The 17,397-nt window shown below is 33.4% G+C and overlaps 1 protein-coding gene across 1 annotated transcript in view; it reads left to right on the top strand.

The window, feature by feature from the left end:
- LOC150093768 (uncharacterized) overlaps window positions 1-17,397 on the top strand; it is a 48,068-nt gene that overhangs the window by 13,996 nt on the left and 16,675 nt on the right. Inside the window, exon 3 of the mRNA XM_090412510.1 lies at window positions 11,957-12,079. Coding sequence (XP_090268636.1) covers window positions 11,957-12,079 — 123 coding nt within the window. The remainder of the gene's footprint in view (window positions 1-11,956; window positions 12,080-17,397) is intronic.

Consider the following 17,397-nt stretch of genomic DNA (forward strand, 5'->3'; position numbering starts at 1 on the left):
AGCAAGACAATCAACAGTCGTTAGCTGAGCCCAATCGAAGAGAGTGAAATTCTTTCAGGGAGAATAAGCAATGAGGACACAAAAATATCGAGCAAAGAATATTATTTCGATGTTTATTACGAATATCTTGATGATAAGAACCTCATTCAAAATTTTATTGTATAATCTTTTACAGTATAAATAGTCAGTCAATAATAAATGAAGATTATTATTACACGGAATCTTCATTTTATAGTGATATATCATCAATAACAATCGGTTACCTTGGAATTAGCTAACACTATTCTTAGTCCTCTGATAATACAGGTAACCCTTGTATAACGCGATACTTATACAACGCGGTTTCGATATAACGCGGTCTATAATTGCTAGTAACCCTTTATTTATTTTATTTTTTTTTCATATTTTTCACCACGGGACTTAAAAATCAAATTTTATCTTCGTTAAATTTGTGTCTGCCCGTATCGAGCAAGTAGTTATAAGTATCGAATTTAGTTTTATGGCATCACTGAATAAGGTACTGTACAGAGGCTTTTGTAGTCTGTGCCATTCTCAACAAATAGTGCAATTAGAGACAGATGGAATAAAAACGGCGCTAAGTAATATGTCCCCCTCTCATAGAAACTACCGTATTTTCCGGAGTATAAGATGCACCCAAGAAAATTAATACAGTTTTCTGGAAAAAACCTAAACTTTAAAGTATGATTTTTTTAAAAAAATTGATAAAATAATAGGTAATTTTTAATAATAAACTGACCTTTCAGAAACCTGCAAAATCCATGCCACTGTCATCTGACTCTTCTCTATCATCATTAATTTCTTATAATATAGAAATAATTTGGTCTTCATATTCTTTTGGCATTTTTTGACTGATTTTTGTTTTACGCATACAAAGTCTACTGCGTTTCATGAAACGGTAACATCATGACGCACCACCTTTAAAATCTTCAATGTTATGCTCACAGGCTACTTTGACTGCATGGGTACGAATCATTTTTGTTGAAATGGCAATGCCATTTTGCCGATTTTCTTGCGCCCATTTCAAAACTTCGGTCTCTAGTTCTGGCCACTTCGCAATTTTTCTACGTTCCACGCGATTTTCTTTACGCAAATTGTACAAAATCTCCTTCTGACCACGCCGAGTTCTTAGCCAATGACGCGCTAGAAGTCACATGAAGGTCACGCATCAATTTGATTGCACCGTTAACTGCCTACAAAGATCTTGGAACATAAAAGGGAGTGCGTATGACTTTGAAAAGAGGAAACAATCTTTACCTTCATTATATAAGACGCATCCCATTTTTAAGATGAATTTTTAAGGTAAAAAAGTGCGTCTTATACACCGGAAAATACGGTATGCTGTATAGACTTAAGCAAAACCATATGTTGCACCGAAACACAGTATCTAACTAAAAACTCTTGTCCAATTTTTCAATTATGAAATAAGTGTTTGTTTTATTGCATTTGAAATTCTCGATGTCATTATGACAGATCACAAAGGCTAACTTCAAATAGAATTCTATCAAGAATTGAAACATGCCATATAATGAGTTCGCCTCCCACCTCAAACGCAAACAAGAAGCCATAAAATTCAACCAAGGGTTGAAACGTTTGTGTGAGTTGAGCCAGTCAGTAATGAGAAGTTCCATCGGAACGATAAATGACACCCTGTTGTGAATGTGTTAAAACTAATAGTGAATGCTGTTATGACAGTTTCAGATGTTATGGAATTCTATTGAAGAGAATTAACATTTCAACTCAACACTTATCTGTTGCTTTTGTCTTTGGATCGCGCGATCTTTTGTTAATACCGCACCAATGATATGCACGTCTTTATAGCTGCTGTCTTGTGTAAAACAAAATTCATCTTGTACATATTGTAACAGTTAAAAAAAAACTTGAATAATTTATAAGCGTATAAAAGGATATCACCTGTAAATCGTTGACATGCCAGCAAAATTCTCAGACGTAAAACCTCTGGTACTAGTGCCATAAGTTCGCCATCTAAGGTTTACTATAAAGTGTTTATTGTTGAAAATTGTCTTCGTTTTCTTCCAGGAAAGCGCATTTAAAATCGTAAGTATGTTATTCTCAAGTTGAGCAGTTTATTTTCTGGGGAGTTACATATGAGAATATGAGAATTATAGAAATGATATCCAAGAGCTTTCAAGTGGTGACGACCTCCCATGTGGAATATTCCAAGACATCGTGGTTACAAGATTACTCAGAATATATGTATCCAACTACTTATCAAGAACGTTACATAGACTGATAGTAGCACTTTATACTTCTGTAACTAATCATTCGGCACTAAATGTATCAGCAGAGTGAAATACGTAATTGATAAATATAGGCAGAATATTCAAGAAGTAGACTGTGAATTCATTGATGTGTACTACAAGAACAGAACATTGAAATAAATATAGTAAAAGGGAAAAAAATTCACGCGATCCTTTTACAAGAAAGATACAACAGGGAAAAAAATTAAATAATGCAAAATATCAGGAACCATAATTAATATTCTTTTGCATAATTTAGAAGAAATTATGGATTCTTTTTTACCTTTATTATCAAAAGTCATTTATCTTTCAAAAAATAGATATCTTCTCGTGAATTTTCTGCTAAAGGCAATACAATGAAGCATAATAAGCGGCTGAAAAGATCTATCAGCACGACGGAAATTCAAGAAGCATTAAATTCTTTCAAAGCACACAAAATGCCAGACTTTGATGGATTGCCAATAGAATTGCATAAAAGTTCTGGCCTCAGTGAACACATATCTGTGAAGTCCATTTCATAGTATTCTACAGAGATGCACGTCATTAACTTCCACCCAGACAGAAGGATTGATAATTTTATTTCCTGAATGGCGAAAGGATAATAATTTTGTTGATAACGAAAGTAATATCCTTTTGTTATCTATATTATCCTGAGGAGGTTAATACACAACTGTAACGTGAATCTCCTTAGTTGGTGCTACAAATTATTTACTAAAGAGTATCAATAATTAGAAGAGTGGAAATAGTTTGCTTCCATAGCGCTTGACCTCGTCCTCTCCTAACTCTCCCCCTCCCCCCAAGCAGACTAAAGGAGCTTCTTTCACCCGATCCCAGCTCGATCTTACCCCGCCTCATGGAAGGAGTGGTTTTTTTTTCCCCACAAAAACAATTGTTGATCTTGCAGCACATACTTTCAGATAATAATGTACGAATTACTGTTTAGGACCACAACATGGCGTAGTTATTTATCTTATAGTCTCTTCCCTGATGCTTCTGAAACGTTGATAACGTTGAAAAATGACTTAAAGGAGATTTCAATAACTAGATGAACGATCACACTCACAATTGTAATGTATCTAAATCAAGCATGCTATCTTGGTGTTGTTGAAGCAGTAATCAAAGATCTCACTGACAATGAAATAGCTACAAACAAATACAAATTTTTGTTATATTTTTTGAATATGACTTTTTAGAATATGAACCAAAATAACTTCCGATGGGTTCTATCATCAATCCTATTTCGCCATTCTACACATCATTCCAATAACGTTTCCGCTTCTTATTTATATGCATCTAATCCCATATTTTAAAGAAAGATGCCAGACAAGTATTGTCTCTCTCCTCAGTTTTCTATGTTGTGTACATTGAAACCCTTGCCCGGGTGATCACAACAATAGAACTTATAGCAGTAACCCTACGGGTCGAGCTAATTTTCTATCGAATATCTCTTGCACGCAGATGATATCACTCATTGTACTCACCACAGACATTGTACGAGCATGGCTTCATATCCATTATCTCAATGTTTTCAAAAGCGTACATGAAATAAAACAATGATAGGACATATTTTGACCTTGCTCCATGAAGAACCATTAAACTCATAACGACTAATAAAAATGTAAATATTGTCTTCAGTAACAACTCTGCTGTCCGCTCAGAGGAAACTACTACGTTTATTTAAGGATGTACACTGTGGACGCCTATTTTAATGGAGAAACACAAGTATCGAAACGAGATATGCTGTATGCGGTCTTATCTCATTTTTCGTATTCTTCCAGATAAGAAGCTGTATTAAAAAATAAATATTAAAAAACCCGGAATTATTAGTGTTTGTCCTCCTGTACTTGGAAAAGCAGTTTGGTATCTTACGAAGCTGAAGAGAAAGTTACAAGAAAATAGATTGATTGAATTTAGTTGCATGTCCACAAATAGTGTGCACCATGAAAGTGTTTACAAATGTCATTCTGATTAGGGTTACTGATCAGGATAGCCTCGTACGAAGTACGAAATATTCCAATAGAGAAAATTTTGTAGATCAGCACGATTAATCCACCGCTCCTTTTAATACGTTTTACAAGAAATTTATAAGAACATTTATAAGTAGTCAATGTCTTGTTTTAGAGACCAGTTCTAAAAAAAACAAAAAACAGTTCAAAGCACATCTCCTCAAGAAAATGTGCTTTGCATTAAGTGTAAATATTAAGAATAGTGATCAGAGCTTATTCCACCTTTACTACGAGTTGCCTTGGTCTTGCACTACGTGCAGGGTCAGCTAGACTTGCAACACTTGCAGGCGCGAACTTGACTTACTTGTCTGTTTGCTTACTTGGGAAATGGAGTAAAACCAGGTTTAAAATAGCTTGGTATCTTTAACAAAGTTAGAAACATTTATCTAAATTTATATAAAATGTATCCAATCAGAATAGTTGTTAATTTTTAATTTCGCAACTATCTATCAGCCCCAGTAAGTAAGGCAAAATGGAGGAGAGATACAAATGATCGATTCCACCAACTTTCTTTCTTTCTTTTTTTTTTTTTTTTCTGTTGCAGCAGTCTTCCATGCTGTATTTTGTCAAAAGCCTTAACAAAATCCAAAAGTATCATGGTATACGGAGATAAATGACAACAATCTTTACCATCCACAGCTTTTCCGAGATCTTGTATCAATGTGTCTCCTTTTTCTGTTTTAAATCAATCAATCGATATTGTTATTGTTGTTATTAACTAGTATTGAATCGATAACTCATTGAAGATCATGAATTTAGTGGTTTTCAAATATCAACAAACAGTTTTCCCAGATGCACTGGATTCTTCTTTATTATTTGAATGTCGCACATGCGTACCAATCTTAATTCTGTGCCGGAAAAGCCAAGCATTCCGGCCCAGGTGGTATCGTCCAGGAGATTTAGTGTCTTACGACTTAAACTCCTGATGTATAGGTTCAGATTCTGAACCAATATATGTAAATGTTAGACGACTGTGAGACACTTCCATCTCTTTTAATAATAACAGATTTAATATTAATGCCTTGTTTAAAATATACTATTAAATTCTTAAATTTTTTGGAAGAGTCTCTGTAAATCAGTTGGTAAGGATGATACCTTTCGATGGGAAAAAGTGGGTTCGAATCTAATCTAGGTAGCGAAGAACTTCATAAGCGTTTTTTTCATCTGAAGGTAAGTTAAAATCGGTCTTAAACGGAGGTTGAGTTTTTTATTCCGCAGAACAGAGCGAAGAACAAAATTTTTATTTTTAATTTTGTTTAATAATCTATACTTTTATTTGTACTTTTTCTTGTATAGTGTTCTAATCCAAGACGCACTACACAGTTTGAAAGATTAATAATCGAAGTAACGTCCAAATAAATTAAAAAGATCGCATATTGTGCTGTGTATTGCTCGTCTGTTATTTGATGCATATTGGTTTGCATTATTTGGAAATTACATTCTATAAAATTGAGAGCAGTAAACATATTACTTCGGATGCATTTTTATATCAGAAAATTAGTGCAAATCACTATTATAATTATGCGCATTAATGCGCATAATTATAATAGTGATTTTTGATGTAAATAAAATGTGATTAGTCTTAGTGTTATTATGTGAAATATATATTACTTTTTTATATAAACTTTTTATATATCCTGATGCTCAGTCTTAAAAAAGTATTAATTTATTAATACGAACTAAAATAGTTAGTTCAATATTTATTTCTAAAAATTATTTAACGAAAAAGAATGGGAAAGTAATAAAGGATTTCTTGGTTTCGGAAGATGCATTATGAAAATTTACTCAGGTAGAGGTGTTGCATTTGGTTTCGTATCTAGAGGGGAAATACATTTATTTCGGGGCATGGCGAGTGTTTTTTATTTATTTATTTTAATTCTTACTTTGTCATGCGAGAGTTTATGATGTGATTACGAGCAATATTTATTGCCACTTCTTAACGTTGGCTTCACATTCATCGGTTTAGCTTGTATAGCAGCATATTTATAGTTGAGAATATCATGAATTGTTAGCTAGTAAATACAAATAGTCCATAATCCTATCATAAACTATGGTTATATTTTCTGTCATTCATGATAATAATCTGTCGACCTGATGATGGAGAGCCTCCGTAGACAGATTATTGCCCTTTGGTCGGAAAGACCTGGGTTCGATTCCCGTCAGCGACGTGAGGAACCTTTATCTGGTCTCTTTCGACTAAAGATGAGTTAGCCAGTCTCATGTGAAGGTAAGGTTTTTTTTTTTCACGCGGAAACTTGAGTTTTTCGTTCCCCAGAACAGGCAAACCGGTCCTGATGAATTACAGTCATGAATACATCCCAGCCACATGCTGGTCCCGAGCCTGGATAAAATTAGGGGTTTGGGGAAAGTAATGGTGAACTACCCTGTAAAAATCTCCCCAGGAATACTTTGTGCGCACTGCCTACAAAATCACCTACGGTCGGAAACAACTGAAAACCAGGTTTATCTGATGATGTTTTTGTGTAACTAACCTACACATTTACAATTACTTATTGCCTGACTAAAATATCATAACAGGAATTCCATCATCATGAAGTTCCTGTTATATACCCTCAAGTGATGTACGGAATACTATGATAGTAATATATAAGTCTACATTATTACTAATTTCCTAACGAAAATTTTACTTCAAATTAGTTTGTAATCTGTCAACACTCCAATATTTGTCAGATCTTATATTTAGGTGTTCTAAGGCACTTCTTATTTCTTCAATCCACCTACATTTTAGTCTTCTTGTGGGTCTTTCTTCTGCCATTCTGGTAATGAAACACTTTTTTTTTTAACCTTTTCTCTTCCATTCTCTTTAAGTGACCAAACTATCTTAGATTAGCTCTGCTCACACATTAATACTAACGATGTCAATTACAATTTTCTTTGAACCAAAAAATATAAAACGAAACACTTTGATAAAGTGTGTTCAATCTCTTAAATTTAAACTAAAACTTTATTTTTTTTATATATAAAGCAAATTGGAAGATTTAAATTATTTCAATGGAGCAAAGTTTATATCAATATTTATTCTTCTTTCAAATAGAAAATCAATATCAGTACTTCGAACATATCAGAAGTTTATCCTGAACAGAATGCAATACTTCGCATTGGATTATTCACATATGAAATTCATGGAACTCTTACTGAATTTATAAACGAATTTAAATCACATGGCGACCACACGCTTTCCTTTATAAAAGCAGAAAATATATTTCCGAATATAGATATATTTATTTAGTATACATAGATAAATAGGTTGCTCAGGAAACACGTCGTAACCCAAATATTGCTCTTCCTAAATATTATTATTATTTACCACTCTTATCAAAACCAAGCAAGATGAAGCTATCTGTATCTCAGTCTTTTCGGTCATGTTTGTTTACGATCTTCTAGCATGGAGAGGATTATTGACTCCCTCTATAAATTACCTGGCCTCTGATTGCCGACCGTACATCGCGACTTCAGATGATAGCGGGAAATCGAAAGTGATTTGCATTAACATCTGCTGTAGCTTGATACTTTACGACAGTCACTGAATCGAGCTGAGTTGAGAGAGAGAGAGAGAGAGAGAGAGAGAGAATTGCTCTCTTGAATGCATCTTCCAATTTGTGGTCTAGTGTCGCTTTACGTATGATTATATTCGATGCGAGAGAATTTCCAGACAACGAATATCATCGTTAAGCCTAACTGTGGTGGCCAATGCTTGAGGATTAATTAACGGTTTTGACGTACCCACATTGCACGAAAATAGACTTAAAGGAATAACATATTGAGGGATGCTAATCATTTCTGAAATACAGTAAAGAAAAGTCGTGTTTATTCTATTTATTCTTATGGTTTAAGTTTATCGAAATAACTGTCATTCATTTTCTTAATGCATACTTCCCATTGCATATTTTAAGACAACCGAAAGCGAAACAAATATGCAAATTACTTTCATCTTGGCGTAAATAAAAGTTTCTACATAATAATTTAGATCCCACGGTAGAAACATGTTTGGTAGTCAGTGTACGATGTCAGCCTAATTACTTTATAGTGTCATTGTCAAGCTACTAGAATTAATTCCACTCCCTGTCTCTTGTGGGTTGCAAATAATGAGTCGACAACAGCTGAGAAACACCCCCCCCTCCATCCTTTTCTCTCTCTCTCTCTCTCTCTCTCTCTCTCTCTTTTGCTGTTTTGTTAATGCTTTATTTGCGTTTGGGTTATTACACAACGACCATCTACCAGAACTTATTATACAGCAATTTGTATATGTGAGTGTGTGCAACGAAGCCTTGAAGCTTCAAGGACATACAGAAGCCTTACCAGATCGAAAGTGCTATTGTGTAGGGATTCAAATGCGTTTTAGCTTGTAATTCACGTTATATGAATTATTAGCTTCTTGTCAAGCTCAAATGTTGGTGTTTGAATTAAGTTCTCTTAACAAGGATTGGACTTAGAAGTGTAGAGGTTTAGTGCGAACCATCAGGAATTCAGGATACTAAACGATTACCAACAGTCTCACTAGAAGTCTCTCTCTCTTTCTCTCTCTCTCTCTCTCTCTCTCTCTCTCTCTCTCTCTCTCTCTCTCTCTCTCTCTCTCTCTCTCTCCTCCTGTATATTAAACTTATACTCATTCTACCTTGCCCCTTTTTCATTTGTTAATAAAATGTCTTGCTATTATACACACAAAATTATTGAGTTTTAGTTTTCGTTTTTCTAACTTTTCTTTTTTTCCTTCGCATCTAAATGTTGTTCATTAAAATAAGAATAAAGTTTCGGAGAATGGTAATAAAGATCCAGGAAAAACAAAAACGACAGATATATTTTGCTTAAAGAAGACACTAATGGTTGGTAAATAAATACGAACACACATTAGTCCTTCGTTGCTATCATAAAATTATCCTAAATACCCTGAAGTTTAATTATTTTCTCTGGCAATGTTTTCCTAGTCTTTGTGTTTGTTAATGAGCAAACTAAATTAAACCGTTGTGCAGAAAAGTACTAAGAAAGCACACAAAAAAATTTAGTAGACACAGTTTTTTAACTTCTTGAAGAATCCTATTCCTCTACCATCTTTCTTAAGCATTTATACGAAGCGATTCTCTAAGCCTATATCATTTTATAGAAAATGTATCTAAATTTTGTAGAACTTAAAATTCACCAAAAAAACTGTTTATATAAAACATTCTAGATAAATTTAAAATATTAATTTTAAATGTATGAAATACATTTAAAATTAACCGTTTGGTCGTTGATATTTTTGATATTTTGGTCTGAAATAATTAATTTCTAAATAAATAGATTTATCGTTTGCTTGATGCATTGATTACCACAGAGTGGCGCTCTGTTCGCGCCCAATTGCAGAGAAGTATCACTTCTTCCACTTATAAATAGTTTACACTCGTATTTAATAAGCAATTACTGAAGCCCTGATTAAACGTGTCTAATTATTACCAAGTATAATTAAGCAATAGAATGACACAGGTGATGTTAACAGGAGGTCGTTTTCAGTTTCATTAATGCTGCTTACAAAATTCATTAAGCCTAATAAGTATGACATTAATCTGCTAAAAATAGAGTTAATTTGAAAACCATATTTAATAGCTACGAAACCCTAAGGGAGAGAAATCACTTTACAGCTGTGTTGATCTAAAATACGAGTATAATGTACAGTATTCGTGCAAACGTTTCTTAGTACGAGTACAACACCCTAAAAAAAAAGATAATTATTTACGATAGTAAATAATGAAAGGATTTGTACTGAGTATGACTTGTGATCTCTGAGAATTTCGATGCAGTAAATTACATACCGTAAATTCATTTTTATGTGAAAAATCATATCATTTAAGAGCCATAAACGAGAATGGATAATAGGAATCTACTCTCACCATCATTCTAACTTTTTACAAAGAGTAAACTATGCCGTATGGAGTTTGTAATGAACAGGAAAGGTTCTGTACTTTGACAGGTAATATCATTATTCGGTGTTTACTAGACATCTGCTGAAATTCCCCGAGGTACTTGGAAATGACGAAAAGAACAATTACATTCTGCTTGTGTTCACACTTCATGAGAATTACTTCTCCCAGTGGAAATAACATCTGCAATTTGTAAACACTCTTTTTATATATTTGCTTGTTTTCAAGTCCCAAGTTTATATTTCATCAGTGAGATATGAAATTTCACGAAACCCGAGACTTAAGTTTTCCATTACAAGTGAGTAATTCTCTGAGATCATTAAGATAGTTAATGTTATTTCTGTTTTTGTTTCACTTTCAAGAACTTTTTGCTAAGAAATCAGTTAATGTTTCTGGAAGTAAATAACCTGGACTGTTTGTGAATGTAATGAAATATCAGACAACTAAGTTTGGAAAAAAAGCCTCTTCGTATTTTTTGGATGCGATTTGAACAGCCTAAATTTGAACAGACGTTAAAGAAACGAAGAGACAGAAAGAAAGCGCTCGAAGCTTAAAAGAAAAAAAAAAAAAGTTTTTATTTGGTTTGGCAAGCATTTTACCAGAAACTGTCCAACGATAAAATTAATGGCGTGGGAGATTTGATTCTAGAATGAATTGGGTACTTAAAGAAATACATAAAAAAAATGATTCACTCTATTGAGAAGCAATTATCCTTCCCTATCAAAGCATATCATGGACTTGTGGAGTGCCAGTGCCAACAGATGATCAAAAAGAGGTGATTTTGTATGCCTGGAGTGCCTAAATTATCCGTTTTTGTCTACTGGAAACTATTCTCGTGATCGGCACTTCTTTACTCATTGACTCTTTAACAGAATGGTCAGTAACAACAACAACAACAATAATAATAATAATAATCATTAGAAGAAATTATGAAAGTATTAAACCAGGAATCAGTAATAGAAAAAAAAAATTAAAAAATATAAACATAAATGGATGGAACACGTTCAAAGAATGAAAACAGAAAGATTACCAAAACAAGCCTTAAAGTACAAGCCATTAGGAAAAAGAAAACCAGGACGTCCTCTTAAACGATTCAACGATGACTTCTGAGGCCGGAACAGGCCATACCAGGCCTAAATCCTTGATACGTATGATGATGATGATGATGAATAATGATAATAATAACTTCGGATAACTGGTGGCAGCATAAAATGGAGATAGTATTGGAAAACGAAACAGCAAAATTCTGTGGGACTTTCGAATACAAACTGATCTGCATTTGGAACACAATAGACCTGATATCACAATTATCGAACATCGACAGGTTTGGATTATTGATATCGCAGTATCCAGTGATAACAACATTAACAACAAAGAACTGGAAAAAATTACTAAATATCGAGATCTGGCAATCGAAGTTGGCCGACTGTGGCTTAAACACAGTCATCCCAGTAGTTATCGGTGCAACTTCAAAGACGCTATCCAACTATTTACAGCAATTAAACTTCAACGAAGTGACCCCATATGACCTACAAAAAACAGCATTACTTGGAACAGTCCATATTTTACGACGCTACCTGACGGACAATTCTTAGATTCTTGGGTAGAATCTGAATTGTTCTGAATCACCAGTCAAATTTTTATTTATATGATATCTTGTTTTGACTGTGTATCAATTATGTGAATAAAATAATAATAATAATAATATAAACTAAAACAGTATACCTGATATTCAAACATTTCTTTCCTCATTTAGGTCTTTTTCCTTTCGTCACTTATCTTGTTTTAAACACAGACCGCAGCGACCCCTATAAGCTAATCGTTCAATTACGGACCTATTCCACACCCTTCCATAGTTCAGAACAGCTCCATCACATAGGTAAGAGACTTTATTTTCTTATATTTATATTTTGATTTGGTGTCGTATTTTAATCTCAGATTTTAAATTATTTATTCTTCATCTAAATTTTATTTATGCAAAATATTACAAATTAAATATCTTGTATTTTTTCCATTCTGTTTTTTAAGGGATATAACTGACTCTTTCTGTCTCTTTTTGAATTTTTTCAAGTTTATTTAAAAGGTGCAACTCCAGTATTTTCGGCGAGAAACTGGATTTGCTTGCAGAATAATTTCTACAGCGTTTGAACAAGATCAACCGACGTTTCTATTTACAATTTTGTGAAATAAAGTTCATGAAACCGTAAATAAAATTTAAATAAAGCAAATTTTAAAAAAAAGTTTTCTAAAATTGTAATTCTTTACAAATTTTCCAAACATTCTTGTATTTTAGTAAATCCTTTCATGCTGTATATTCCCTAACGGGGAGGCAGAGGAGCTCCTTTAGCCCTAACTTTTATGAAGAGGCAACTATTCTCCACTCTCCAACCCTTCAATGATAATGAGCCTATACTACCAATGAATCTAAGCTTTTCAGGGAGTAGAGAGAGAGAGAGAGAGAGAGAGAGAGAAATTGCCAAACAAATACCACCATTTCATGACCCAAAGCCTAACTACCTAAGTTGTATTTAGTATCTGTAATAGCGCGAGTTCAAAAAGGCTTTTAATTTAAATTAAAAGCCTCTTTGAAATGACAATTTGTTCTTTGAAAAGCGTCTTAAATTTAAATTATTTAGATTTTAATGTTTAACTAAATTAAAAAATTATTTCATTATAAAAACTATTTCTTAGAAATTTTTAACACATAAGGCTGCACAAAAATTTCTCGTTCAGTAACAAATATATTTTTATTGTTAAATTTTAGTTGCAGAATAGTTGCCACTGCATATAGTGTAAAGGAGGATGAATATATGTAGGGGGAGGGAAGAAAAGGAAAGAAAAACTAATTAGATTTTTATCAAATTATTACTGATCAGTGATTAACTGACGAATTCTTATTTCTAGGATGATAAACGTTATCAAGAGATAAAAGCATCCAAAAATTAAGTTCTCTTGCACCTATCATAGCTTCATGAAAATGTGTGGGCTTAAAATTTTTTGTTTATTAAATGAACGACGGAAGCTGTAAATCGCTGAGCCAGTTTTGTTCCAGCATATTTATGAGTCTATAAGGAATTTTAGAATTCTAAACCACATACCCAGGCAATTCACGAATGATTTTAACTTCGTGATCGATCTGCTATTTACATTTGCATGAATATTTATATTTCATGTTTTTGAACAAAGAAATAATTTTTTAAAAATTAAAGAATTTAATAAAAATCAAGATCTATGCTTTAAAGACAGCTGGCAGTTTCGAAATTTAAAGAACAATATCGGAAGAATGTTGTGTGTGTGTGTGTCTGTTGGGGAACAGAACATCATTATCCAGAAATGTATAACTTTGCAATATGCCGGAGTTGTCGCTGATCTAAATTTATCATAATTTTCACACATTATAAAGATACGAAAGAAGTATCAAACAAAATATGATTGTTTTCATAATAGAATTTTTAATGCTGATAAATTGTTTATTTTTAATAGACCATAGATCTTTGTTTGAAAATTGTAAACTTTTTGTAATAAAAATTTAAATACTGTAAGAAATTTTTAGTCTTTTTCAAACATTTTTATCAATTCTTCAAAAATTTGAAATTTTTTGAAAAAATGTGAAACATTTTTGAAATTTTTTCGGAAAATTTGAAAAAAAAATAGTTGGTAGTTTATTTTGAGACCCATGCTTACTATTGCAGCTCACAAAATTATCAATATAATTTTTCTTAAATTATTCAAAATTTCAAATAGTCTAAAATATATTATAATAATACAAATAAATTTACAAAATATCTTTCGCCCTGGTGATCATCTTTTGTGACGTTTTCCTTGAGCATCTGCCACAAATTTCCATTATACGTATTACACCTCGTGCTTTTATTCCGTTATCGCCTTTTCTCCGATATTCCATTTTTTTTAAAGCCAAATAAGTCTAGGTCGTCAGAAAGTCAAAGAATAGAAGAAGAATGAGGTAGATTGATCAGTATCCTAGTCGACATTTATCATTCACTGCAGACTAAAAGAAAAAAAAAAATGTCATTCACTTTGAAGCCTGCCAGTGGAGCATTATTAGCCTGAAAAGGGTAAGAAACTGAAGAAGATAACGATTAGGAGTTTGGCAGTGAGGGAGCGCAGAAATCTGATGACTTCCCGGAGTGATAGATGGTTCTTGTTTATAGCTGATTGGTTGGGAGGTGAAGTCGTATTCGGAATAGTCAAAGAATGCACAGGAGGATGCCGTCTTTCAGAAAAGATTTACGTCCTCCATATACAAACACTTCAACCATTACAAGAATTTTTTTTTTTTTTTTTACCCCGCAAGACTCCTTTTTCTCAACCCTTTTACCTTATATCACCGGACCAAATTCATGTTAGTTATTTTAAAAGTTATTTTTGGAGTTTATTATTCGCATCACAGAATCTACGGTATTTATAGAAGCACTCAGTTATGTGTGGGTACATGGATCGAACATTAAGATAAAAGCATGTGAAATTTGAAGCAGGCATGTAGTGTACGAATTATAATTGCTTTACTTGCACTATTCATTTAAATAACGATCCAATTCTAATAATTATTATTATCCTATTTCTACAATTCTATCATTGGCTGAAACAGCTCGGTTTGCTTTGATTCAATAAAAAAATACACGAAAACGCGAATATTTTGATTTAAACTAACATTTATCTTTGACCTTGAAAACACAGGGTCGATGAGAAATTTATAGCCTTAGACTGAGAAGTTGTGTGATAATTGCTTTAAACGTAAATAATTACAAGCTAATGTTAGGTTTTCTAAACCTGATTTCGTTAACAGCTAATTAAATGAGGTGTGAACAGATATAAAGTTTGACCTTTTTTTTTTATGTGAATCCGACTTACTAAAGGTTGTAAACAAAGCACATTAGTGCCGTAAGTTCCTAGGATAACGATTATATGCATTAAAATAGAGCTAAATTGAATGAATTATACTTTTCACATAAATTAAATACGGTTCCAATTAATTGAATTGATTTAAAATGTAAAATAGTAAATACTGGAATACTGTGTAAATAGTGTGTAAATTTTGAACAAAATTGCCAGAGATCGTATTAGCAAATGGAAGTGATAAAATAATACAATAATTCGATTTTCTTTATTTTTACACTCACACGGTAAAAGTTGTGTTTATGCAGTTAAATGGGGAAAAAAAATATATATATATATACTGCTTAAATAAAGAGAATGATTGAAGTACTTTTTGTGATAACTTCTGAAGATGAGCTGCCTGTGATTTATTCTATACTTTAAAAAATTATAAAGAACGTATTCCATGAAACAGAATTGAGAACATTGAGGAAGTGTTTTTTAACAACCTGTTCTTTGTCAGACAGCATTTATAAAATTTATTCTGTAAATGTTAATTTCTTGGAAAATATCAACAATACTCTGAAGGGAAAAAATCCTCAAGAAAATATATAAACTTAATATTTTAAAAGAATTATCTTCAAGGATTAGTTAAGTGAGTTTTTAGTTTATGATGCACACCGCTGGCATCTTGAAGGCTTTGTCGAAGAATGGTTATTACCTTACAGAGCCATGCAAAGCAAGTGGTTAGGTAGTAGAACATTGTGTATGATTGCATTTGTTTAAGCAAATATACGCTCATTTAAATTGTTGTCTTACTGGATACTTTGCTCACAGCATTGTCTGGAACAGGGGTCTAAAAATTTCAATGAAGCCCGCCGGCCACTAAGCTATACTGCGGTATTTAGAATTGTAAGATGCTTTCCAGATTCACAAGGAACGCTGTGCATTTGATACTTTACGTAAAATCCTATAAAAATAAACAAACTCAGCTTTAAGAGGTAGGTAGGAGTCGGGTTCATGATAAGTAAATACAATCAATTCTTGAAAAAAGATAATTTAATGAAGAAAACGTTCATTTTTTACAATGTCAATGAGCAACTTGGCAATGTTTTTCCTTGACCAGCTTGTCGATGTTGGCATCAATGTTGGAAGTCGCTATGCGCAGAGTATTCTCGAGATGTTGGTCCGTAATTTGAGTTTTTGTCTTGGACTTCGCATGCTTCATTCTGGAGAAGAACTGCTCACACAAGTATGTGCTTCCTAACAAAGCACACATCTTCAAAGCATGCTGACGAAGATTAGGGAATGCATCCTCAGAAATGTAGTCTTTGTAAAATGTAAGCAAGGGCACATTGAATAATTTTTCTCTCAAAGAAGAGTTGTTTTGAGTTCAAGCAACTCCATTTGTACTGAGCCTGGCATTTCGGTAGCATTGACACTGAATGGCATTGAAAATAAATCTAAAGAAGACTGTTAGTAACGAAAATCACTAATTTTCATGTGATCAAACAGAGTGTGCACCAGTTGATCTTTGGATTGTAGCCGCGATCATTCATATGCAGCGAGATATCGGTCACAAAGGCAAAGTCTGTCACCCACTTCGGATCGTTAAATTCTGCAATCAGATTCTCCTTGGTTTGCATGAACTACTGTATTTCGCTCCTTAAGTCAAAGACTCTTTTAAGAACCTTCTCTCTGCTCAACCAACGCACGTCACTATAATAAACCACATCGCCGTGATCCACTTCACACGCTTGGGTCAAAAACTCTTGGAATTGACGATGATTCAATTAGGGAATGCATCCTCAGAATCCTCTTGCCCTAATAATGTTGACAACAGTCACAATAACTTTCATGACATTCTCAAATCCAATAGTTTTCGCGCACAAATTCTCCTGGTGGGTTAAACAGTGGTAATGGACGAAATCTTTTCCTTCTAGTTCCGGTTCTTCTTTCCGTAGCAACGCAACAAACCCTTCGTTCTTTCCCGCCATAGCACTCGAGGGTGTGGTACCAACAGGGTTGGTACCACACCCTCGAGGTTGGTTAAGCTGAGGTCGGAAAGCTAGAGCATTTTCTTGGCGGCTTCAAGAATATCAGTGCCTTTCGTCATTCCCTTCATAGTTACGAGCGCTAGCAGTTCTTCTGTCACAGTGAATTGTTGATCAATGCCACGGACAAAGATAGCCAGTTGTGCTGTATCCTTCACATCTGTGCTCTCATCTAAAGCAAGTGAATATGACGTAAATTCGGACGACCGTTTTTTTTTAAAGTTCCTTCAATGTCATTGGCAAGTTATTCAACACGTCGTGATACAGTTACCCCAGAGAAACTCGGTTTTTTAAACACTTCCTTATT

This window comes from Typopeltis vanoorti, chromosome 23 (genome assembly GCF_054136105.1).
Source record: "Typopeltis vanoorti isolate ZY-2024b chromosome 23, IOZ_Tvanoo_1.0, whole genome shotgun sequence".
NCBI classification, from domain to species: domain Eukaryota; kingdom Metazoa; phylum Arthropoda; class Arachnida; order Uropygi; family Thelyphonidae; genus Typopeltis; species Typopeltis vanoorti.